This window comes from Haemaphysalis longicornis, unplaced genomic scaffold (genome assembly GCF_048455015.1).
Source record: "Haemaphysalis longicornis isolate Haplotype H1 unplaced genomic scaffold, Haemaphysalis longicornis Haplotype H1 scaffold_3, whole genome shotgun sequence".
Classification (NCBI taxonomy): Eukaryota; Metazoa; Arthropoda; class Arachnida; order Ixodida; family Ixodidae; genus Haemaphysalis; species Haemaphysalis longicornis.
The window spans coordinates 99400000-99425868 of record NW_027526335.1 but is presented as its reverse complement, the minus strand read 5'-3'; the positions used below and the strand labels follow the sequence as shown (position 1 = coordinate 99425868).

At 45.2% G+C, this 25869-nt stretch overlaps 1 protein-coding gene and 1 long non-coding RNA gene across 4 annotated transcripts in view; one reads left to right on the top strand and one right to left on the bottom strand.

Moving 5' to 3' along the window:
- The first annotated feature begins 9531 nt into the window (after window positions 1–9531).
- LOC144175349 (sialin-like) overlaps window positions 9532–25869 on the top strand; it is a 36989-nt gene continuing 20651 nt past the window's right edge. The window contains exon 1 of the mRNA XM_077704430.1: window positions 9532–9774. Within this exon, the coding sequence (XP_077560556.1) occupies window positions 9532–9774 (243 nt within the window). The remainder of the gene's footprint in view (window positions 9775–25869) is intronic.
- On the bottom strand, window positions 10732–24653 carry LOC144174933 (uncharacterized). Of its 3 annotated transcripts, XR_013323543.1 has the most exons (6): window positions 24422–24649; window positions 23597–23648; window positions 21971–22121; window positions 15032–15123; window positions 11501–11663; window positions 10732–10931 (listed from the first exon to the last, which is right to left on the bottom strand). It is a non-coding gene; the product is annotated as an uncharacterized LOC144174933 (long non-coding RNA). The 3 variants fall into 3 exon arrangements; XR_013323542.1 differs by having other exon boundaries at window positions 11501–15123; window positions 24422–24653; XR_013323544.1 differs by lacking the exon at window positions 15032–15123.

Here is a 25869-nt window from a genome sequence, read left to right as displayed (position 1 = left end):
CCCGTTCTAAATAGCGTAGTCTTGCCCTTTTATCTTGTATTGAGCCATCTATGTGTGAACATAGTTGTAAATGGTCATCTTTTATGGCGATAAATGTAATCCCTAAAAAAAGTTGCAGGGGAAAACCTGGATTGTTGAAAACTGTTCATGATTGGAACTACGTACACACAAAACCAGGCAAGAGGACACGCACCACGAAGTTTAGCAACTAAATTTCATTATCAGAAAAAAGTAATATTACATGAAATATCGTGCAAAATAAAATGTGTACTTTGTAAGTCATGCGACAGAGCCTATATGAGTGCGGTTTGTGATCATAAACTATAGTTGTTAAGGGTCGTCCGTCAGGGGCGTAGGCAGAAACTTTACTAGGGAGTCCGAGATTGCACCTCGACCTGCTCCATAAAACTAACTCTTCAAGGGAATAAACATGTATAATAAATACATCACTATTAACTGAAACCATCAACTGAAAATAATAAGTATTAACTCAAACTACATAACTATTAACTGTAAGGAACAAGGAAATTAAAATATTTCATAAAAATATTATTTGTACGTTCTGAGAATGTCGCGATATTGCTGTCGCTGCTTGCAATCTTCTGTTTTGTCTACATAAAAAAATAGCACTTAAAGAAATGTGGAAATGTAGAACGAATATAAATATATATGCTTAACAAATATGGAAGCAAGAACATCGAAGTAAATTAGTTCATCTAAAGCTAGCAAAGTACGGAGTGGGCATATAAACGTGAAAAGTACGCAACGAACAACTTGTGGGTGTAAGTTTTCTTTTATGCCACTTTGACATCCAAGATTTTTTTTTTCATTTTTTGCCCATATGCGACGATAAGGGACCAATCTTAACATCGCTGTCTTTTATGCCACAATATTACGTAGGAGGCACTTGTCAACCGTCGCGTACTGCGGATTAGTCATACAAAATTAGTCATACAAAAATTGCGTCAAAAGGTACACTGGTGGTGAGAAAAGCTATATTATATTTATATCATGGCAACAAGACTGCCACTGGCAACATAGTGTACATTTATACAGAAAGCCCGCGGTAAATTCTGCGAATTCACTGTTGCGGCACCGCTCACGCGGCGAACCAACCTATTTTTATAGCTGTGGCAATAAATAGGTCGTTTCGCCGCGCGAACAGGGCCACAGCAGCAAAGTCGCGGGTAAATTCGCACCCTGTAGATACCCCACTTGGGTATGTGCCGTGTTTGTGGAAACCAACCAACCGGAATCGCGAGAAGAGTTTTGGTAATATTCTTGGCATAATTTTGGACCATTGCCCTCACTCTTCAAAAACTGAGTGAAGACCACCGGAAAGTGCAGTCGAAGTCTGCTCCACTCTACCTTCTTTCTCCTAGCTTTACTAGTCTTCACCGAACGCGCTTCATTCTCGTGCCAGGTTACGTGCGAAAAATCCGTGTTGACTGGGTTCCAGGGCACAGGAGCATGTACCTTAACACAACTGCTGATTCTCTGGTAGGCGTAGCACTGAATGGACCTCTGGCTGATGCTGTGCCCCCCATAGACCAAGTTGTTGCATCTCGGTTTCGAAGGTACAGTTCTCTGGACATCCCCCACCAGACAGCATCGCTGGCTGCCCCGACATTGAACATTTCCGGTACTCATGAAAGTGTGACGCTGCGCACTCTCCATTGTGCGAGGCCACACTGACCAGTTTGTGTTGCCCAGCACCCAACTCGAATTTCTTCCTTCACCACGCACGCATAACGCCTTCGGCCCTGTGCAGTTTTTGTCAGGGGGAGGAGACGATTGACCATTTCTTTCTGTCGTGCCGGCGGTTCTCCTCTCTCCGAAATTGATACCTGGAGGGTTCCCCTCCGGCGACTGCGTCTTTCCTTGTCGGCTTTTAATTTACTGCCATTTTCGACGTCCGGTTCAGGTTTCTAACACGGGGATGTTTGCCCCGCTTTCCACGCTTTTATTTCCGAAACAGGTCGTCTAGGTGCCCTGTTAATAAAAAATTCCCCGCATTTCCCCGAGGGGAAGAATGTGAAAGTGCGAATGCACGAGTTGAATTTTCGCGGTTCGGTAATGTTCGCGAAAGAGCGATCACACACACACACACAACTACAAAGAAGAAAGATGCATTTATTCACAGACACCTATTTGTGTTGTCGTTGTACTTGATTGCTAGATCGGATCTCAGCTTTGAAATTTCGTGTCAGTACTCCTTTAAGCAGGTGCATTAGCCCTTCTCACGCCCGATTCTTGGCCAATCCCCCACGCGGGTATGTGCCATGTCAGCGGCCAGGCAGCGCGCGCCCATCTCCCCCCGTTGCCAAGGTAGACGAGGAGATTCCTGACCAATCCCCCACGTGGGTATGTGCCATGTCAGCGGCCAGGCTGCGCGCGCCCATCTCCACGTGCGCGGACATCGCCGGTGGACGCAGGTTCAGGGTCGCTTAAGAAGTGCATTGCACTTAAAACCCATCTCGTACTTTGTTTTTCCGGTACATGAGGTATGTATTTTTACTTCAGTCTGCAATAACCATTTTTCTTTTCTTCGGTTGTCAAAATTGTAAAGTCACTTTCGCCACAATCTTCTCAGTTAGATTTTCCCCTTAGTTTTAACTCGTAACCTATTTGCACAATGATATCCGCATTTCCCTCGGCCATTTATTCCCCCGGCTAATCCCCCAATTGGCCAATCCACCAACCAATTAGGAATGTTCCCGCGCTGCTGGATCTCGCGACCGTCACGCGCAGAAGGCGACGAAGAACGTGGGTGCGAGCTCTCGCAGCACGCGTCTCGATGTCCGGTGGCTTCCCGGCACTCCTTGAAGGCTAGGGCAAATTCTCGTCTCTGGACCAGCTACTCTCCGTCACTCTAAGCGCCCCCGTCCCAACGACGCAGCCGGCTGAAGTGGACGTGCGGCAGCGCAGGGTAAGAGCTTGACTTGAAGCCACACTAAGACCCCAGCGTGTCGCTACCGGTAGCCCTGGCGGTTCTCACAGGGGAAGATGCGTGCCATCTTTCTGATAGCATGCCCTTATCGTATATGAACCAGTATAACGCGCTAAAAATACCGAATCAACGATGGCATATCGATTTCAATAGCCTACAAGGACTAAGAAAGGCGTCACTTTCCTGAACTTCAAATTTCAACCAGCCTACTCTGCCGTTTTGACTACTTACTGGCAGTTACTAAAGGAGAACTGACAAGAAATTTAGGTGCTACATTTTTTTTTCACTGCTATGGGTGTCTATCAGCCCAGTAATCATAGAATGGCACCTTAGGTGGTCGTACACAGCGTAAATATTTTTTATAGCTTCGTTTATTCGTTTCAGTTTCCGTTTCGGCGACACGAGCGCCGACGCGGCCGCCATGATAGGACAGCACTCTTGACGTCACTGTTCGCGTCGTACCACTGCCGGTCTGGACGCGCGCGCCTGGGCAGCATTACGTCAGCCCCAAAATTGTGACGTCATACCCTAGGCGGAGAAGCGCGCGCCAGCAACAGCCAGCGCCTTGGCTACGTCACGGGAGCCCTGATGTCGGCAGTTTGGGGCGAGGCGCATGGCGAGGCACTCGGTATCCGTTCTGAGCTTTCTCGTGTGTTCAAAGATTAAAATTAGTTTAAAGTATTTTATACCGAACGGTTACTGTTAAAACTTCCTGGGAGATATCTCCATATACTAAGGAAGCTTTTTGCATAGTTTTTTTAGCTTTGAAGTTTGGTGTCAGTACTTCTTTAAGGTTAAGTTACTTCATGAACAATGTCCTCGCTGCCGCCAACGTCAACGTACATACGCAAATCAGTATTGTGAGCAGTCCGGCTATGTGAATTCTGCACACATGACGAAGATGAAGATCACGAAGCCCAGTTCTTCCCGCAGTTTGTTCTGCTTTTGTTGCTCGTGGCCTTTTTCTTCTTTTTTTTTTTGTAGCGGTGAACCCAACATAACAAAAAAATTTGTGCTGTTAACGCACATTTTAAAGATTATGCCTTCCGGCAACTCCACATATCGCGAATCCATCGGGAAGATTGTGCGGCTTATTAATGTAGATCAAAATAACGGGATTTTATTCCGCCAACTGCATAAGTTTTTCGGCAACGCAGTTTTCACAAGCTCTTTTCCTTAAGGCTTTTTCTTTCTTTGTCGTCCCTTCAGGTACGTCTTTCTGCTGGTGCATTTTTATGGGTAATATAACCGATGTAGCCCTTCACAGAATGATAATTTATTGTGTATCTATAAAATAACCCCAGCTGGAACGCACTTGCATCCGCGCGCACGTGAGGTGCGCCAAGTCCGTGTTTAAACTTTTAGAAAATGCAAAAGCCCCCTACAAGCGTAAATACACTGTTAAGGAAACACAACAAAAGGTGCAATAAAGTACCTCATAATTTTGCTCTCGTGTAAACAAACAAGAACTGCGTGAGACGGAATTTGATGGAATTTGTTGAACAACGGCTTCCGCGAAATTGATTTTGATGAACGGGCTGTATTCAAAGCTCTCAAACCACTTCTTGCTTGTTACTCCATTTTTCAGGACAGTTTTGCACAATTCACAACTTAGCCTGAACACCGGCCAAAATGGGAGTCGTTCCACCTATCTCGGGTGAGTACACATATACGCATTTCTGAGAAGTGATTAGAGGACGCGCGTTAGACCACGGCCTCGGCGGTCGTTTCTTTAATGGAGGTGAACAACGAAAACGCAACTGTTTCGAGATCTCGGCGCACGTTAAGTGCCCACTTGGTCTAAATTATTGCGTATCCCCCACAACGGTGCGAAGAAAAAAGGAATGCACAGTTTTATCTCGATCAGGCAAAACTACAATTGCACTTAACGTAATTTGTCGGGCCGTGGCCGGCTGGGTTTCTGGCCGTGGTTATAGAAAACATGCCATTTTTTCAATTGCGCCATTCCAGTATACAGCATAAAAATGATAAAACTGCGTGTTGTGTATCGATTAAGAAAGTTTTGTGACGTTTTACAAGAGGAGCAAAACTAAAAAAATAGACTTAGAAATGAGACCGGATGCTTTAGCATTTGCCTGCCCCGCGATTGTGTACCTTCTCATTTCCTAATGTGACTATCAAATGCTAGGCGAGGTACGAAGCGACAGAGTTAGGCTCGAATCCCTTGCTATTTCGTGGTGCTTCTGATTCTACATCCTGCCAATTCAGACCTCCTGCGTTACTGTTAAAAAAAGTTCAGTTACTTTTGTTTTCCATCAGTGTCTTCATGAAACAACATAGAACCCCAACTTTTTGTTTACTGCTTGAAGGAACGCATCTTTCACTATCTTCAGGAGGTTCTATACAGGTATCATTATACCAGGTAAGATTACGTTATTTAGTGTAACACGCTGAAAATAAACGTCTTTGTGCAGCATTACATGGGCTTGGCGAGTAATGTCGATAAAATATGCGACAGCCATACCTTGACGACAGCTTAGCCGCCAAGTTCGAGCCCTAAGGCAACCAGTCTAGCAATCGGAATCCTGGATTGGCGCGAACTGGCAGGGAGGGCATGCTGGAGGGAAGGGCAAATGTTATTAACTATAATTATTTGTTGCTCGGGTTCGGGGTGACATTAATAGGGCTGGAACAAAGCTAAATGTTCTTTCTTGGCGCTCTCCGGCTTTCATCCTTGCGTTCCCGCGCACGACGCGTGGTCTCGGTGCAGACCGGGTGTCGGCTCGCTACGTGTTCGCCGTGGCGGGCTTCTTCGGCCTGCTGCACCTGTACGTGCAGCGGCTGAACCTGAGCGTCGCCATCGTGGCCATGGTGCGCATGACGGACACCAAGAACCACACCAGGGACACCGGCTGCAGCTTCGACCTGGACAACAACACGGCCAGGGAGACGGTGCGCCGCGCTCCGCGAAATACCGGAAACGATTTGGCCTACGTTGGCAGATTATAGGCACCCTGCATCGTACAGAGGGCGTTGTGAGCGCGGAACTTTTTCACTTTATAAGCGACCCCAAACCATCCACCGCCGGCGTCGGCGGCGTCGGCGTCCGCAGTGCTCCTCTATATTTAAAGAAGAAACAGCATCCGGCGCCAGGTTTCGATCCGAGGACTTTGCGGGCCGCAGCCCGACGCTCTACCGAATAAGCCACGGACGCGACGCTGATATCAGTGTTAGTGACGCGCCTTATATCTTTAACGCATTCAAACTACGTCGTCAGCGGCGTGCGTTGGCGACTCAGCGGCGTTATAGCGGCTTGATAACTGCGTGGTGTACACGTGATACTACAAACCCGATGGAAGAGATGGAAGAGAAGGCGGCGAGGCGGTGGGCTGCGGGGGCCGAGCGCAAGCGCCGCAAGCGGGCCGACAACCGTGCATTCGCACTTTCACATTCTCCCCCTCGGGGAAATGCGGGGGAATTTTTTTTTTAAATAAGGCCTGGTTGGGACTGTTGCCTCAAATGTCGTAATAACTTTAAAGAATGTCGTCATTTCACCTCTCAGCCAACTGAACTGCGTGACACGCCGTTTTTTTTTTAAGTCCATTGATCACGATGTGGCTTTTGCGTCGGTAGTCTGAACATAGCCTAAAGCTGCCGTTAGCGGTCGCTGGACATCGATAAAGGAGTGGCGATTTCTCGACCCGTTATCACCCACTGCTTGCAGCGTGCCTTTCAAACGGTGTACGGGCATGACACAGACAATGCGTGATGAACGACAGCTGCGATGAGTGCATGGGTTCCTCCTTGCTTTTTTTATGATCTACAACCTGATTGAGAGGCAACGATATCAGGGAATAACATCTTGCCATCTGCGCCACACTTGGTTCCGGCTTTTATCATAACGTTCCCCTAATGCCTTCTTTGGGCACATGTGGGAGCCCGTGGCTACACTCACAGTAATAATGGCTACTGGTATCTCGGGCAGGGTGCCGACACTTGCATAAATAAAATGTTAAGGACAGAGGCCGTCATGAACACAACATCTTTCACATCAGACATGACGCCCCAAGCCACCAGGATACAGAAAATGGCGCTGCTGCTTGGGCGGCAATCATCAGCGCAACGTTCCTATAATGGTGTGAACTACAAGTGTGCCACCCGTCTCTACATGCAAATGGGTCGAAATCGGGAAAGCGGGCCGACACATGCATTCTTCTGCCCTACGATTTGTGACGTAGAAATCGTGACTGGCGAAACAGGTTTGGGGAGCTTTTTTAAGCATCATTTTTGGGGTTGGGGGGGGGGGGGGGGGGTGTGAGACAAGAGTAGGGAAGAAAAGGTGTCATGACAACTCTCCCCTTGAGAACAGAGGGAACGTCCCGCGTCATTCTACACTACGATCAGCTCATCCGTCCGGGAGTCTCGTGGGGAGCCTAGCCCGAATAGGTTAGCCAACCATTGAGCATTGTCTTTAATACGTAGCAGGTTTCGTCGTTCAAATAGGCCGAAAAGGGGGGCTTTTTTCTACAAAGAAATATCGTCTAAAACATAGAAAAATCTGAGTGCAATGGTAGCCCTTAGCAATAATTCAAGCCCTTAACTTGAAAGAAATGGTTCACTTTAACTGCAATCCCGTGTCACCGGCCCCGACTTGTTTTGCGTCCTCCGTGACGATACTGGACGTCACGCAGCCCCAATATCATATCGAAGAAAACGTATTCGATACCAAAAAGTTTAAACTCGAGTTCAAAAGTGGCGCCATATCATTTTGACCTAACCAAAACTAATGCAAGATTTCGACCAGTCAACATTTAATTCGTGAGAATTCTTTCGAGGCTCCATCCCTAAATCCGTCATTTCGTACGTCCGTCATGCTTTACACGATCCGCTCGGGCCTCATGGGGTGCCTTATTTCTGTGGCAGGAAAAATATCCATACTACAGAAATAAAAAAGCCCCAGCCCGCGCCTGGTACTGTATAATAGGTTAACACAGTCATTGCAGATATATTGATATAAAATATGTGTAGAACATTATGTGTACATAAAACTGGGCAATCGAGTATAGTTGTGCTTTCCTTGGTGTTCCTTTAACGATATTTTTTTTTCCTAGTTCAATGCATGGGCGAAATGGGTAATTCAAAAAATTTTCCCAGGGCCTACGCCCCACAAAGCAAACATGTGCAAAGGTATATTATGCCTGCGGAGATTAGCCCCTGGAAAAACTTCTTGCGCCCTATCGCACAATTCCCCCTCGGGAATTTCTACAAAACTGTCTGTATCTTGCACACCCCTCGAGCGCACTGTACACCTTGTCTGTATCTTGTACACCCCGCGAGCGCACTTTCTTTTTCAAGTATGCGGGAGTGCAAAATATCTCTTTTAGTAAACGCCGTTATAAACCATACCCTTTCTGTACACTAAGCTCGTTTTTCTATTCCTTTTCGGAGCACTAGGCAAACATCTAATGCCAACTTCAACTTGCCAATCTGCCGTAACGTCTATGGCGGAAGGCTTGTTGAATTCTATAGGGTGCCAAAGTGCGGAACGACGTACCAATTCAAGGTAAAATTGCGAGGAACTTCAAATTGTCTTGCAAGATGTTACGGTTGGCTATACAGAACGTACCGTAAAGTTCCGAGCGAACGCCCGTCCCCGAAACATCGCCCACCCCCTATAGGGGTGAAATATCGAATTTACTAAAACGGCCCCAAAGATCGCCTACCCTCTAAAATCAATGGCTTTAGCACCAATGAGTTAACAAAACAAACGCGAATCATCTATTCATGTGTGGATGCAGTCACTTATTTATCCTTTCCGCACTTGTGCCGAAAGTTTCCCCATCTGGTATTTTTTATTGATATGTCCGGAGTTTTGGTTGCGGTGCGGCCACTTTAGTTCTTTGCACCTGACCCGAAAAATCACCCATCCCGTATTTTTCACTTGACATCACTGTACTTCGGGAGGCGTTCTTTTGGAACTTTGCGGTAGTTTAACGACGCAATTGTAATTCTCGTGGATGCTTATACTAATATTTATGTTTAATTTCTGCTTCCTTTTGTCGTTTTTCTGTTCGTTTTCTTTATTTGTGACTCTTGGTGTATACCTGCGACTCATTTGTATGTGTAGTTGACCGGAAACTAGCCTCCTGGATATCTGTCCAAATGGTCTGTAAACATTTTTTCTGTCTTGTGATAATAAAGCTCTTGATTGATTGATTGATTGAATGATTGGTTAATTGATTGATTGATTTATTCATTCATTCATTCATTCATTCATTCATTCATTCATTCATTCATTCATTCATTCATTGATTGATTGATTGATTGATTGATTGATTGATTGATTGATTCTTTATTCGGTGAGTGCCCCGCTTTGCCAACAAAGGCGTTATAGCAGGGGGGTTACAGACTGGAATAAAACAATTCTTCGTTCATACAGCACACTTGCTTGTCTTGCAGCCGGTTCCAATCTCTAATGGTCATCGCAAAAAAGGAATTGTAAAACATGGTTGTTCTTGCACGATTGATTGATTGATTGATTGATTGATTGATTGATTGATTGATTGATTGATTGATTGATTGATTGACTGGTTGGTTGGTTGATTGATTGGTTGATATACATGACGCAGACGGGCGACTTCGACTGGGACGAGGAGACCAAGAGCGCGGTGCTGTCGTCGTTCTTCTACGGCTACATCCTGCTCCAGTTCCCGGGCGGCCGGCTGGCCGACCGGTACGGCGGCAAGTACCTCATGGGCACCGGCATCCTGGTCTCGTCCCTCCTCACCATGCTCACGCCCGCCGCCGCCAGGATGCACTACACGGCACTCATGCTCGTGCGCTTCCTCATGGGCGTCGCAGGGGTGAGTGAGTTCCAGGAGGGCTCAGAATGTGCAGGGTTTTCAAGCATATTGCCGCGCGTAGGTGTACACTCTAAAGAATGTCCCCGAGTCCGCTTTCCCACAATGCACACCGAAACCCAATCACTGCGATCCAAGCGGCAAAATAGGCCAATTATGACACCCTGCATACCAGTTGACTCGAAAAATTTACCAGCCCTTCCTAAAGAAGTTGAAAGAAGCGCTAAATATAAAAGTGCGTCCAACCTTTGCCGAAAGTGCGTCTAATGAATCGTCAATTGTTCGAAGACCCAAATTGCAAACGAAGAATGACCCATGCGAAGATTTTTCGCGCACTAGGTAAGCGCATCTACGATCTACCCAAGCAGCACAAGCCTGTACGGCTTAAAATCAGCCGAAGAACTTCAGCCAGGTAATTTCTGCCCGGCCTTTCTCCAGTCAAAGTGTAAAGCGCGCACTCAAAGGTGGGCCTCTGCCGTGTGTTTAAAGTTAACTGCTGTACACCCAATGGCCACTCTCCTTTTACCAATTCACTGCAGAGGGGTCCACAACGGTCTCCGGCCGTACAGCTTTGCCGGAGATCAGCCATTACCTTTTGCCGGAGGCTGGCTGATGAACCATTGCCCGAGGCCGGCTGTTAACCTTATGCCGATGGTCGGCCGTTGAAATGTGTCTAATCAATGGCCCATAAGCTTTTGCCGAAGTACGGCCAGTCAGCCTTCCCTGGTGAGCGGCTGTTCAACTTTAGGTATATACTAGCTGTTCAACCATAGTAGACATTCTGCCATTTACATCCCGGCTGTCCAACCCCAGCAGCTTTCAGTTCGAATTGCGCACATGGGTTCCTAAAAATGGGACATGCTGTAAATTCGTAATGCATGCATAAGCATTTGTGCCCTTTTAAAGAGCACTGTTTGCCCTTTCAGGGACAAATGTAGTGGTTTACAAAGTCTGTGGTGATTAGGTTTTTTGACTTAATTTATTTTGCTCAGTTCATGCTGTCCAGTGTCTTCCGGTTCGTTATTTTGCTCAGTTCATACTGTCCAGTGTCTTCCGCTTCGTGCGGCCGCCATCCCAGTCACCGGCGGAGTATAGCCGTTTCTTAATAACAGCTGCCACAGCGACCTTGTTTGCGTCGGGGTACCTGGGCTGTATTGACACTGAAACAAAATTGAAAACAGACAAATAAGTAACATACTGCACTGTAAAAATGTCCACAGGCTTAGCAATGGCCTTCCTGAAAAAAAAATTCAATTGATTGATTGATTATGAGGTTTAACACGCCGAAACTACGCAGGTTATGAGGTGCGCCGTAGCAGAGGGCTCCGGATTAATTTCGACCACCTGGGGATCTTTCACATGTGCCGAAATCTCAACACACGGGCGTCTTTGTTTTTCGCCTCCGTCAGAAAAACGGCCGCCGCAGCTAGGATCGAACCTGTGACCTTCAGCACAGCAGCACAACGCCTTAGCCACTAAGCCACCGCGATGGGTGAAAAAAAAAAGTATTACAAGCTTGCTTAATGCAATGCCTCTAGTTTTCACAACGTACAACTATTCCGGAGAGCCAATATTTATTACGCATTACCAAACAGTATCCGTATTCATTCCTGTAAACAAGAACATTAAAAATAAGCTCTAATGGTCGAACAAATACCCTGAAATAAAGTAGCCCCTGAAAATACTATAATGAATTCCTTGTGCATAAAATAAAATCAGGGCAGCTTACCAAGAACAAGAGACAATGTTGTCTAGCTCGTAGAAGGCCTCTTTCACCCCCTTGGACCCTGCCCAGCTGCAGGACAATGCCACTGGCTGCCCAATCACCATGCCCAACACCATGCGGGCCCCGCCTTGAAGTCGTAGCCACCCATGTGGCAGAAGTACTGGGCCTAACAGGAGAAAGGAAATTTGAAATACACTTGTAAGTTGAATGCATCGAGGCTGAACATATGACGCAAAAGCATACCTTTAACGTGAGCACATGAGAAAGCAAACAATTTGTTGTCGTAGATAACACAATCAGTTCTGCTGCCTTTTGGTTATGGCACGGCACAGAGCTCTGGCCTTTTCTTTTTAACAGCAGAGCTGTCAAGCTTGTGCTCCTCGGAGGGATGTTACCAGGGCGCTACAGCACACAGTCCGGCAGCCGAGTTTGCGAGGGGGAGGAGGGAGGAGTGGAGACGAGGACTGGTGCACGTACAAGGGTCCTCATGCAAAAGGTTTAGCCTTGCCGAGCGCACATGGTATGACGTTAGCAATGACATCAGCATTCCGCGCATAACTTTCGCGAGGCTGTTTGCGACAGCAAGGCCACGCCTTTTCTCGCCTCCAGATCGTTTTCGCGGGTCTGCACCTTGTTTCCCGCAGCGGACTACTTCGATGGCGAGTCCGCCGGGATGATAAACCCCGGGACATTAGTTTCCCTCTCGGAACGCGCTTTGTCGGGCCGCGCTCATGTTTAAGTTGCTCGTCGCAGTTCCGGGTAAATACTACGGCGTTGTCGAGGTAGACTAGGAAGGTGTACCATTTTCTGAGGCTTCCCCTCAGCTCCACTGGTCACTGCTGTTTGCAATAGCAAAGCCACGCCTCAATTTTGTTCATAATGTTTTTGAAGTCCACATTCTATGAAAAAAATTCTACATGCGCAAAAAGAATGATCAAAGCGGCGCAGATATGAGAAAGTTATTCTATTTTTTAGTCTAAAAATACAAGCACATGCAGTACTGGCAACGTCACACTTGAGGCCTCCGGATATGACGACAAAGAGCGGTGGCCCTACAGTTGGCTCAGCTTGAAAGTGTGTATATACCATTATTTTGACCAAACGAGCCTAAATGTTGCCTTACTGCTTGTTTTCTTTAAAGTAAGCATAAAAGCTTAACCGTGGGCTCAAAGAATACAAAAATCTATAGAGACAGTAACAGAGCCGCACTATGGCTCCGCTTCGAGCACGTGTGCCTTTCCATGGCGTGTTACGATGCACCACTGTTGATATCGCCTGGCGTCAGCGCGCGTCGCCGAAATACACGCGAACTCGTTCATTCGCACGCCGTATGCTGATGTCTATTCACGGCAGATATTGGCATCGATGGTAGAGGAGGCGTGGTCAGGGAGCATAGCAAAAGTGGACGGCAGCTTCCAGGTTATCAGTCCGTCTCTATGTCTGGGGACATGTTTTAGCACTGGGAAATGCTGTTTCGTTCACTGAAAAACAGCAACATTTTTTTCTCTAGCGGTGATTGGCTGCCTTGAGACAAATTGAACCAAACTGTTTTTGTTGGCAAGCTATTATCCCTTGGAGACAGATATAATTCTGTGTGGCACATTCTGTACTTCGCTACCTTTGCTTGCGTCGGAGAGATTGCGATCGGGTGATGCTTGTTATGAGGTAAATATGGAAGCTCTAGCTACATTGCTTCTAGTATTAGCAAGATGGGGGTTGTCTGCAAGATTGGTGCGTGAGACACAAGCATCCTCACTGCTAGAATTTCACAAACATGACAAGAAACAGACACTGCTCAATTTTTGCAAGCCTCACAGCTTGTGTATATGGTCGAGAGGTAAGAAGCTGGAGTACTGGTTTGCAAGTCAGTGGTTCTAATCCCGCGTTTTGTTTTTTTGCTGCGAGCGTTCTATAAGGTTTTTTTTACCAGAATATGCAGCTGTTTCTTTAACCTTTCTTTGAACCCACAAGTGACGTTCACATGAAACCTCAATAGCAAGGCAGCGCTGAACATGGCTTCACACTAAATTAAAGAGAGGTAAAGATGGTACAGAGTTCAGACAAAGAGACATAGCAACACCCATCGACGCAGCAGCAGGCACGTCACTTTGCTAGTCTCGTGTGGCTGCCTGTCCTCTGCTACTTTCCGGCAGAGTACCACCGAACGACAGCGTCACGAAGCGCGGAAAGGAGCTTTCCAGGTCAGGCCACCCTGGGCTTAAAACTTCCAGGACGTATTTTTTGCCGCCCTCATTTGTCCCGCCATATGACATCGGGGTCAGTGAGAAAGTGAGCAGCAGATTTCCGGTTTTCGAGAAGAGGGCAGTGCTCTATTTGCTTGTATTTTTAAATTTAAAATTAAACAACTTTTTTATTTCTACAAGGATCTTGGCAATTTTTTTGCATCTATCTCTGCACGACACCAAGAACAGATGTAGTGGCCAAAAAGTACCTGAAAGAAATGTGCTCGAGAAATTCACGAGGGACAAACCCACACACAAAAAAAGGAAGCAGACAAAATGAGATTTGACGGACTAGCGATTGAATTTTAATCATGAGTGATAGAAAGATTCCACTTTCCTGCAAAATGTCTTATATAGGCAATTGGGGCGTTGCTTTAATTAAAGGTTTAAAGAGCACCCTGCGCAATGAGTTGAGGGAATGATTATGTGCATCTTGCATCGCACGTACCTTCCATCATAGCGAACATATTTTCATGATTCTTGTGGGAGGTGATTGCTGGGACAATAGACTACCCCAAAATACATTCCGAGTAGTCGAGGGAAAGTGCTACGGGTCCCTTTGATAGGCAAGGGTGCGAGAAAAAGCCCACTAATGCCTACGCAAGTTGCTGTGTAGGGACATTGCTTATGAGATACCTCTTTCATGTGGAAAGGTCTGCATTGGGCACACTGGAAGGTGTGTGAACGTGCGATTGCGTGAACATGAACATAACCTCTCAGTTGAGAACTGCACAAGTGGGCATAACCCCATCCATAGCTCTGCAAGCGCATGCATGACGCTCTTAAAAAGCAAGTGAAAATTGTCCAGGTGCAGTGATACATGAGAAAGGGAGATACAGGAAGCTTACCACATAGGAAAGAACGGATGCGATTGTGTCAGTGACATTTCAACGGGTCTCCATATGAAAGAGCGTATTTATTAGGCTGTGAATTTTCCTTATCACAATTTTTTTTTGCATGCAAGTGGAGCCACGTAACTTTGGCCTGCAATTATGTGTTCTTACGCTGCTTAAAAGTTAGTTGCTAGTCATTGCCTGTTATCACCAGCTACTTTCTGTGATTGTCAATATTTCGCGCCAAGTTCAAGTATCGTTAAGATGCACCAACTCGCCAAACACATCTTTCTAAGCTTGGAAGAAAGGATGAAATAACCTAAAACACAAAGCAATCACACTGTGCTTCATGACTATGCTAAAGAACCCACCAGTAACTATTAACAGCAGGTATTGTCTAAAGCCTAATAAACTGCATGTCAATTTCCTTGATTTTAAGATGCAGAAATCCCACAAACCTTGTGAGATTAGCAGCAGTGATGCACAGATTTCACCCACTCTCATCCACAGCATTTGTGGCAGGATCAGTAGTAAGAGCTCATGCCAGGCACTGCAAGAAAAAACAAGACCACACATAATATACGGTACTTTGAAAATGAAAAACGGAAAAGCAACCAAAACGAATAGAAAACCGGGCAAGCATTTTGATTGCTTGAGCAGGGTCACAAACTGTTAAATTGTAAAAACAATTCTTTCTTAAGATCTTTGCAGCAGCCAAAAAATTTTGGAATTTGTTAGCACCAGGAAACTAGACTGTAAACAGGTCCTCTGACACAGGGGTTCCCTCTCACAAGTGTTGCAACGTAATGAGAGCATGCTTGCCAATCTTCCCACGAAAACCTGCCTTGAGTTGTTCGCAACACCCAGAAAGTTTCCATAGATGCCACCCATCCCTGTCACAAATGAAGGCATCTAGAACTGACAACCTTAGGTTGTCCTGTGCTTCATGTTCAGACGATATACGAAAATGCTATAAATCAGGGGTTGGCAACCCGCAGCCCATGGGGCAGTATTATGTGGCACCTGGCACAATGGTAGACCCCTTCTCCTCTGTCACTTTCTACCTGAAGGCCGACATGGCAGTTTTGACCTCAACTGGCATGAAAGCTCGTGACATTCGTGCTGGAAATAAACATGATAAGGATTGCTATTCTAGTTTTGTACACTGCTTTCAATTTCCTCCCCAAAATTTATTTGCCTGCAAAGCCCCCCTTCCCCTTCCAACCAATGTGCCCTCCGGCCCCCTCCGTGTCCATTGCATTAAACCCGGCTCTCCGCCTGAAAAGCTTGCTGACCCCTGCTATTCAGCAAAAGTTGCAAATTTTTAACCTGTCACTGCTTGTTCAATTCGAAGTGAATGAAAATAAGTAAGATCTCTCCTTTGTATGCATCACGCAAGCATACAAACCCATTAAACCCTTCGTAATTTCAATGAAGGGCCCATGAAGACTTGCTAGGGTTGAGGCTAGGCCAATTGATTCTAAGTTGAAAAAGACGAGACTGCAAAATGGGCGAGATACATCAGACAAAGAAATGAGGAAAAACACAAGTGCTGTTGTTTCTACTTATTTCTTTGTCGTTTGTGCTGCCTGCTTTGGACATTTTTTTAAAGACTGGGCTGTAGCTCATGTCTCTCGGCAATTGTGTTCAATAGAAAACACTGGCGCCATCACTGAAGGATCCGCGTTTTCTCAGAAGGATCAGGCAGAGTAGGCCACCTTGGATTTGCATGGGAGCCCTGACATAGGCAGTTTGGGGAGAGGCACACATGGCATCACACTGATGTCGATGTCGAAAGGAAATCCATCCTTAACTTTTTCGAGCATGCACATATTAAAATTGACTTAAAATATGTTCTTCCGAACACTTAAAGGTTAACCTTCCTGAGGGGTATCTCTATTTAAAAAGAAAGCTTTTTATGTAGTTATCTGTGCTTTGAAATTTTGTGCCAGCACTCCTTTAAGGGTCAGATTGAAGTTTTCGCTATTCTCCACACTATAATGTGGCAAGGGCCCTGTGACACACTGGAAGGCAGCAGCAAAAAAATGGGCAGTCAGCAAACTAGATTCCACACCATTGTGATGAAACCAAATCTTTGGAATCGCTGATCAAACAACCTTGCGGAGCTTATCAGTGTTTTAAGTGCTAAATGATATAGCCATGGTGTTCGTTCTTGCTTTAGGTGCTGACTCTGAGTAGAAGCAGGCAACTGAAGCTCACCTGAACCCTCAGGGAGTTCCAAGGGAACGCCAGGCATGATTTACATGATTTTTCTTTCAACTTTAAAAGCTGCCATGCAGTTGAAGAGCCATCCAAAGAATGGTGCAACATCCTACCATTTGCAAAACAGCTTTCTTTCATTTTATGCTGCTCTCCTTATGCAACTGCATTGCAGCTGTTTGTCCTTCATGTTATCATTAGAAAATATTGTTAATTTTGACATGGAGCCCTAGAAGTTCTGGCAAAAAGTCAACACAACTGTTTTAACTCTTTCGGGACCGCTCCATAGGCCTTCGATCACATATGATCGATGGTTTCGCGAGCCTGCAGAATACACATTTTCGCTCGATGGAACACCTAGCGACATCTAGGAGATAGTTTGAAAACTGGAGTTTTCTCTTTTGTGAAGTTTCGTTTTTTATCGCCAGGCGGCAACGCGTCAGATATTTTATTCTGACGGGCAGTAGTTTCAAATGTAAACAAACATGGAGTCATACTCGCGCGAGCGCGATAAGAAATCCGCCTCGTCTCGTCTCGCACATCTTCGCCTTCTACTGTGGATTTGAACGATGAGAGAGGCAGTGAAGAGTCGGAATGTGGCTTTAGAGATTGGATTTCAGCTCGAGTGAGGATTCGGGTGTCGATCAGCCTGAACATCAAATCGCGCTCAAAGGTGGGTGTTGGTTTCGGTTTCAATTGGCTCTGGAGTAAATATGTGCGCTCGAAATATGTTCTGGCTGGTTTATATTTGTTCGCTAGGGTGTTAACTACCTATGGTGGTGATCTCCGGCCACCAGTGCAGAAACGGATGAAGTTTTCGCCGGGACGAGAGCCCGGCGTGTACCTGGGCGACGACGAGCCATGGCCTTAGTGCCAAAAAGATCACACACAAAACAAAAAACCAGTTACACCTAGCCGCATCAAACTTTTGCGATGAAGAAACAAAGCATTGTGTTAGATTTTGTATATCCTGAAATAATTTTATTATGTTTTAATATTTTATATTTACGCTTTCTTCTATCTTTCTCTGTAGTTTTTTTACGAAGTTCTTACTTTCAGATTTTTTCATGGTTCTATCGCCAGTGTTGAAGTAAAACTTGGTATTGTATGTCAAAGAGCATATAATTAGCTGCATTTTGGTATATGCTAAGGCAGGATGGTGCCTTTGCTTTATGTAATAAAAAATTTGTACCGCGACCTCCCTTTTTTATCACTTTTTCCGGCGGTCCCGAAACAGTTAATATTCAAATATTTTGGTTGTCCCCACACCATACCTTAATTAAGATTAATACCCTAGTTACATGGCGGAAGTAACTGTAGTTACGTTTAACGGTGGTTACTAAATTTTAACTGCGGTTATCGCAAACTGCGGTTTTGGCTGTTACATGCGAAATTCCAAGTGTGTCGACAGCGGTCACTTGGTTGTGAGCGTAACAAAAATAAAGTAACAAACTTTTAACCTCACGATAAAAACCAAAGGCGAAGCAGTGTAGACAAAAAATATCCCCCCAGGGGCTTCCCCAGCAGCTCGCGAGCGGCTTGTTCTCGGGTCGGTTTGGTGTTGGGAACTTAGGATCGTGGTAGATATTTGACCGGCGCTATCTCTACAACTGCAAATTACAATACATAGCACAATTTTTAACCTTTATAATATCCACTTTGTCGCATGTGGAACTTCTTTTCCGCGATTGATTTCGAAGAGGGGCGACAAGCTGTTGCTACCGTGGTCTGGGCTGGTTCGAGCCGCTTTCAGTGCCGTGCGGACAGACGCGCCGGCATGTTTGCAGGAACGGCCGACGTGCGCACGGATCGTTTCCGTTTCAAATTTAGGCTTTTCTCATAGTTGATCGGGTGGACCGGGAAACGAGCTGCTGCTCACGCGCGGTCGTGCCGACTGCGAGAGCGACGCAAAGAGCACAAGCTCCTCTTGGGGGCAGCTTCGAGGGCTCCCGCTATTTCAGGCCTTCGTCTTCTGCGAACGCCAGGTGATTTTTTTCGCCTACGCTGATGCGCCGCCACTTGTGTGCAAACTGAACACTGCGGCAGCAGCAACTGCGGTTAGCGTAACCGAACTGAGGTGGCCAAGCTCAGTTTGCGTTAACCATGGTTAGCGGGGTAACTGTGCCCGTGTAACTAGGGTATAAGGGTCCCAGTCGACTGTGGGAAACTAGCAGGCGAGTTTTACTCATTACATAACAAACTGAAGTGTGTGTTACAATAGGCCATTTCAATCTCTCATTTGGAAAAACAAAGCCTATGAAATGTGTATTTTGAGAACACTTATTGATACAGTTCTGTCATTATTAAGCATCATACTACATTTCCCCACCAGTAACTTTATCAAATTAAAGCAGTGCATCTCAGCCGCGCTGCAGTACATTAGCATTTATTCGAATAATCACTAAGATCAAAAAGCCTCATAGCAGCCACTGAGTAAAAATGTTTGTGCGAATGACGGGAAAGGAATGCTTCTATCATGAAAATACAAAACCTGGACCTCGTACTTATATTATTGCACTTTTTACAGCCTACAAACCGTTGGCTTTATTTCAGTTGTCTCAATTACGACATAGTACCGCATTTCCTCTTTAGTCTTGTGTAATAAAGCAAGGATATTGGAAGAAGCACACGCCGCAAAATTCTGCGCATAGGTGTCCTCGCAGTGTTGAACCCCCCCCCAAAAAAAAAAAAAAGCACACGCAATAAGAAACAAACAGGCCCAATTTTTTGCACTACGGCTATGAATGGTCAGTTGCCTAGATTGTAAAACTCTGCTGCCCCAATATTGTTGAGGCCACGGAAATGGCAGGGGACAAACTCAGTACGCTCGCACAAGCTTGGCAGCCACAGAAATTGCAGCGTGCAGTCGTAGTTGACAAAGAAAGATGCCAAAAAAAGGTGCGTATGTGTGTGTAGGGGGGGGGGTGAGGAGGGGGCATCAGTAGTTGCTCACTAAAGCCACCAGCGGTTGTCTTACAACTAAAGGTAGAAAAACTATTTTCTGCAAAAAAAAAAAAAAAAAAATGCGTGAATGCATTTGACTTCTCACTGTTTAGCCGTACAGCACTTTCCAAGCTCACTGACGACTTATTTATAAGAGGTTCACAGCACTGTAGAAAGCCACGGCTTCTTTCTTAATAACTACGACTTATCTAAAATTACAGCCAGGCTGCATTCTGAACTTCTCTACCAGAAATACTGTTTTGCGAAGAACAAACTATTTGCCGCAGTGTTTCACTCAGCCTCATCTTTACTGCTTTCAAAACAGCGGTTTATTTGTACTGCAGAAACGGCTTCCTTGAATGTTTCTTTTTTTATATTAGCTTTCTAAGGAAGCTTTGCAACCTTCATTTAAAGGTTAGCAGTGTACTGTGTTCGCAATAGGAAAAAAAAAAAAAAAAAAACGGCAATATTTATGTCTTTGCTGCGGTGCTCACAGGATAGCGGCGGCCCATGCACTAGCCCAAAGCTGGGAAACATGCACGCACCACCGTGTGCAAGCAAAATGCCTACAAGCTCCTAGAGCAAAATCTTCTGAGAAATGTCATCACATCTAAAAATACTTTTTTCGTTTCGTGCAAGAAAATGCACTACAATTTCCTACTATCTTAACTGGACCTTTACAAACCGATACCTACCTCGACATCTTAGAAGCTCTTGATTGAGGAATGCATTGTGATAATTGCTTAACATTATCAAACTCAGCACTGATTCATTACTTCAGGCACCCCTGTCTCCAGGGACCTGCCAGGAGAAATGCACACATGGCTTTTTCCACATTGGCATAGTGAATGGCAAAAAAGCCGCTGCCTCTTGAGCTACTGCCGCAGCACTGACAGGAACATTGTCAGCTTGTTCTTTTCCACGGTTATTAACACAGTAAGCTTCTAGCCAACAACAGAGGTTAGAAACTTGCACAGGATACTAAAAAAACTGAGCAAGCCTTGTCTATACAGTACAAGAACTTCTGAACTTGTGCTTGGTTGCTGCAGTGAAGTTTCTGAGGAAGCATAAATAAATGCTGCTTAGGAGACAATAAAGACGAATTTCTGTTGAATTTACATTGGCAATATTTAGTTCTTTGTATGATTATAATTTATGTTTCATCCAGCAGCCCCCAAGTAAGGAAGTTTTTAAGCGCAGACTCGATTTAAGAGCACACATCGTGAACTTGTGCGAGAAGCTGCATCTTTCACGGTTTTCGATAATGCTATGAACTTTCTAAAAATAAAGCACCGATGAGCTTAGATAGTGCCATTACCATCAAACATTGCTTACTCAATTGCATTCCAGACGATTTGTCTCAGCACCAAGGTTTTGGCAAGTACAATTTTATTCAACGAGTCAGCACCCTACAGTTTAACAGTGCACTAGAGAGCGCACTCATGGTGAGCGAGAACTAACTGCACGGCGGGTTTGCCCATGCTGTGCACAGGCTGCAAATGCCCCGTGTTGCATGTTGTCTTATCAGATTCATGGCCTCTGAGTGGTATATTTTGTCATGGCAGTCCTCTTGAATATAACAGCTGTACCCACATTTTTCAGACTTTTTTTTTCCTCCAGCATGCAGGTCGGCATGCCTTGGGTGAAAATGTGCAAAGGCTGCTTGTTTGAGCGTCACTGCACAGTTGTTGAGTACATAAAAAAATAACAAACACAAGATCGTTATGCATTAAAAACCATAACTAAGATTTTGGGGGTCCCTGAGTGCTTCCGCAAATAGATTATCACGCCAAATTGAACATATTTGAATGTAGCACCTTTGCAACAATACGCGCTGTCGTATGCTGTTTTTAGAGCCCAGTTATTGATTCCAATCCCATTATCTATCGCTAATTTCTGTTCGCTACAGGTTAGCAGTGTTCATTTTATAGACGAGAAACAAACAAAAATCAACCCTTTTCTAATGCTACAGCTCAGCTCTGCGGGGACGGTGAGACGCACAGCTAATTCGTAGGGTATAGGAGTCGGGTGCAGCAATTGACTGGAAAAAGTGTGGCACAGAGAAATATAGCTCCACAAACTGCGATTTCGGTGAGAACCACGCAAAGCATGGTCCATTTGCAGCCTGTGTACAGCATACTCAATCCTCGCATGCAACTAGCTTTCACTCGCCTTTAACCCACTTTCTACTGCACTGTAAACTGTGGGTTGCAAACTGTTGAATATGAACTTACCAATTTTCAAATCAGATTAGGTGTCCGAATCGGCCACACGATACGCAGTCCAATGCGGCTGGTGGCATGTGGCTGGGGCCGTGGCTGCTCCCGCTGTCCCCCGAGAAATGCCTGCACAGCTCCACACCAATCCCGGGCAAATGGCGCCACCCTGAGAAGGTTGTAAAATTGTGGTCTATAGTCAGGGCGCCTACCAAACTGATGCGTCAAAATTTCCCTAGTTTTTGCTTCAGCAAATTGCCATGAGCAACATGAGTTCATTCATCTCTAGGCAGTCTCAAAACGTCACATGATGCTGTCATGATCAAGTATGCTGAACAATCAAAACAATAGAGGAGGTGAACAAATATCATACATTTCTTAAATTGAATTTAAACAGTTAAATACAAATACGAATGTTACTGTATTTAGTCGATTATAACACGTTTTATTTTTGCAACCTGAAGTCAACCCTCGCGTTACAATCTGCCTAAAATTGCAATGATGCACCCATTTGTCATCAATGGCTACAGTTCTGACCATTTCGCAATCTATGTCAGCAAGATGTGTCAGAGTTGTTCGGGTCCACTACAAGCTAAGATCAACTTTTTTCGTTTCCTTGCTTTTTTTCTGTGGTGGTTGACAGCGTGCGCAACTTTTTTCCTTTGTTTTCGCGCCGTACTTTAGTATTGAGGCATAGGTAACTTTCATTGCCCTGAAGTGTTTCAACACCGCTTCAGCTCCCCTTGTTACGGCAACGTGTTGCACTCAGTATGACCCATGCTATTTTAATGGCTCAAGAAATCGGGAATTCGGCAGCTCCCCGAAGAGTCAACATCGACCGTCTGTGGATGGCAGCTACTGCGGGAGCGCCTTTTTACATGCGAACCCTGCCCAAAAAGTTTCCGAGGGCCTTGCTACAGCTGCCACGTCGAATTACAAAAGGGTGTTGCTGATTTCGTCACCAAACAGTGTAACCGCCTTTTGGCGGTCAGTGTTGAGCTGATACAGCTCAAAACAAGTGATATCGCTCGACAGATGGGCTTCCTGCGAAGTTATAAGTGTCAAAGGTGGGCGCCTAGCCCAAGTGTTTGAAAAATAAATGTGCTTTTCCATAATTCCACTGGCCTCACGTGAGTACTTTGGCGGCGCTTTTTTTTTTTTTTGGCACAACAGAAAGTTACCCTTTGAGTTACTTTAGTGGTTTTAATTTTTCTTTTTTATGCGATGAAGTCACCCCTCGCACTGGGACTGCACCTGCAAGATCTAGTGCTTACTCACATTACTAGCATTATGACATAACAGCTGCCCAGCCTCAAGCAGATGTTGAAGGACTCTTCACCCAGAAAACCTGGTTTGCACAGGCACTACATCATGTGCAAAAGAAATATAAAACAGGAATTCACTTTCTGCACGTATAAAAAGCTACATTCAACATAATTCAACTGTCCTAAACATGCAGAGCATCCTACCGCTGAAAGGGCTACCTACTACTATTATTCCTGTGGTAATGCAAGAATAAACAACTCCCACAAGTTAGGTGGGCATAATTCCTGCTGCAAAGGCCCCACATCACTCAAACGCATACTTATAGGTCCAGTTTCTATTTCTGGGTTCCTATATCGGCAACATAAATGCAGTACGTACCTGTTATTGCTTTTCATCTTGCCAGACAGCCCCCGTCCTGAAGCTCCAGCCACTTTTAAATGAAAAGGTTGCAAAGAAAAGTTACATAAGCACAAACGTCGTTACCTGCCAAAGTTAAAAGCTCACAGTACACTACACATTCCGAGAAGTAAGAACACTCACTCAATGATTGTTTTATTATCAAGACAGTTATGTCAAAAGACCTAACCACAGAATTGATGAAAGGTGCTTAAAACCAATGCTATGTAAGCGTAGATAGCGTTTACAGCAATGTGAAATATACTCCGCCTATGTGCTCCTGAACTACAAACCGTTTGAAGAAAACAAATAGTTTTCAGCCAGTAACAAGACGATAAAAAAATATCAAAACACTTTTATTGCCAAGTTAAGATTCTCAAACTATTTAAGGTTTTCATTTTTCTCAAGGGAAGTTTTACGTCCGATAAGTTAAGCAGTCGCACATTGTATTTTGCTTTGTTCAAAGTGGCACAGCTATCGAAATAAAACAAAAGCACGGTGAAACAGCACGGCCGCATATAGAAATAGACCTAATGCGATAAAAACCGCATACGAAACAAAACACGTCGATTCCTCACGATGTTATCAAGAGCACCGGCAATTATTTCAAGCTTCCTAAGGCCCTCCGCTGCGCCCACCACCTGTCCGTCAGCAACGCTAGACATATCGAGCAGCGCCAGCAAATTGCATTTAGCTTGCACGAACCACAGCGTGAGACTGACGCTGAAACGAGAAATCAAGCCAATAACACGTTTCTGGCACCGAACCTTAGTCGCGCTACAAAAGGTCCAGCAAAAAAGAACTTACCGAACTTCTTTGTCCGGGCACAGGAAAACGCCGCCGTTCTTCGATCGTTTGCCGCTGTATTTCAGCTTATCCTTAACCGCACGTGTTTCCAACGTGGCAAGCAGGCTTTATCCACAAAGGGCGAACACATTTTACGACGGTATATCGCACAAAAAACATGAATAACAACACGGACAACGCGCAACCACGGCCGACCTCGCCGCCACCACTTGATGGAAAAATTACGTCGGAAACGACCGCAGCGCCGAAACGGCCAAATACATGAGCAGAGTTACGACTTTAAATTTTATTTCAAAATGATCATACAACATTTCCAAATTTTTCAATCTTCAAAGAATCATTTATTAAAAATTGTCATTGCTTTTGGTGTTCACCAGTATTTCAGTTTAAATAGAATCCTGATCGGAAGCGACTGCAGCGCCGAACAAAAGAGCAGAGTTCCCTCTTTGTATTTTTATGCAAAGTGATCACACAACATTGCGAAATTAATCAATCTTTAAGGAATCATTCATTCAAAATTATTATTGCTTTTTGTGTTCACAAGTATTTCAGGTTTAATGGGCTCCTGATTGCAATTTTCCCGATCGCTGCCTTCTTGCTCCCGGTCTTTTCCGATTGGCTGCCAGTTTTGTCCAGAAGATCTAAGCCAATCAGGCTGTATTTTTGGCGCATGGCAGCGCCCTGAAAAAACCTTGAACGGGGATGATGATGGCGAGTAAAAGTCTTTGAATCGGAGTGACGGCATGTTCCATTTCACCTGTCTTAGCTATTTATTTTACCTCGGACTTGTCTTAGCTGCCGCTATCTCTGGCTCTGATTCCCTGCGCCGTACGCGGTCTCGTGGACTTGTCTCGGTCATAACCAGACAAATAAAAATTCACGTGTGCCTTACAATGCTTTTCAGCTCGGACAAAATTTGGCGTTCGGCCTGCTTCAGCGCAGGCTTGCACGGGAGTCCTGAATCATTCGGCTCGCGCGTTTGCAGATCGTGATGTTGCATTAATCATTTGAAGGTGTGATCTGAGACTTCAGGGTGCGTAATCATTACCGAGGGAAATCTTTGTCGCAGGTATCGCTAGCCTTACGCTTTTTCAACCACTTGGTTGGTAAATCTATAACTTCTCGTAAAAGGTACAGCGTTTATGTGAGTCTTTACTGTACTCGCACAGGACTATTCACTAGCATTTTTTTTTTTTGTCGGGTGTTTTCTTCGTAACTTCTGCGAGGAAAACTGGGAGGGAGGAATACCTTTATGATACGGAATGAAAATGACGACAAGGAATGAATACACCAGCACAGAAAAACGCACGCAGACACTATAAGTACTCTAGAAACGCAAATCTGAAAGACGCACAAACGCGCACACAGTGCAAACGTTCACAGAATTTCCTCAAAGCCGGTCACGGAGAAAGGCAAGGCCTTCGCAGCCCTTGTCGCAGACGCAGTCG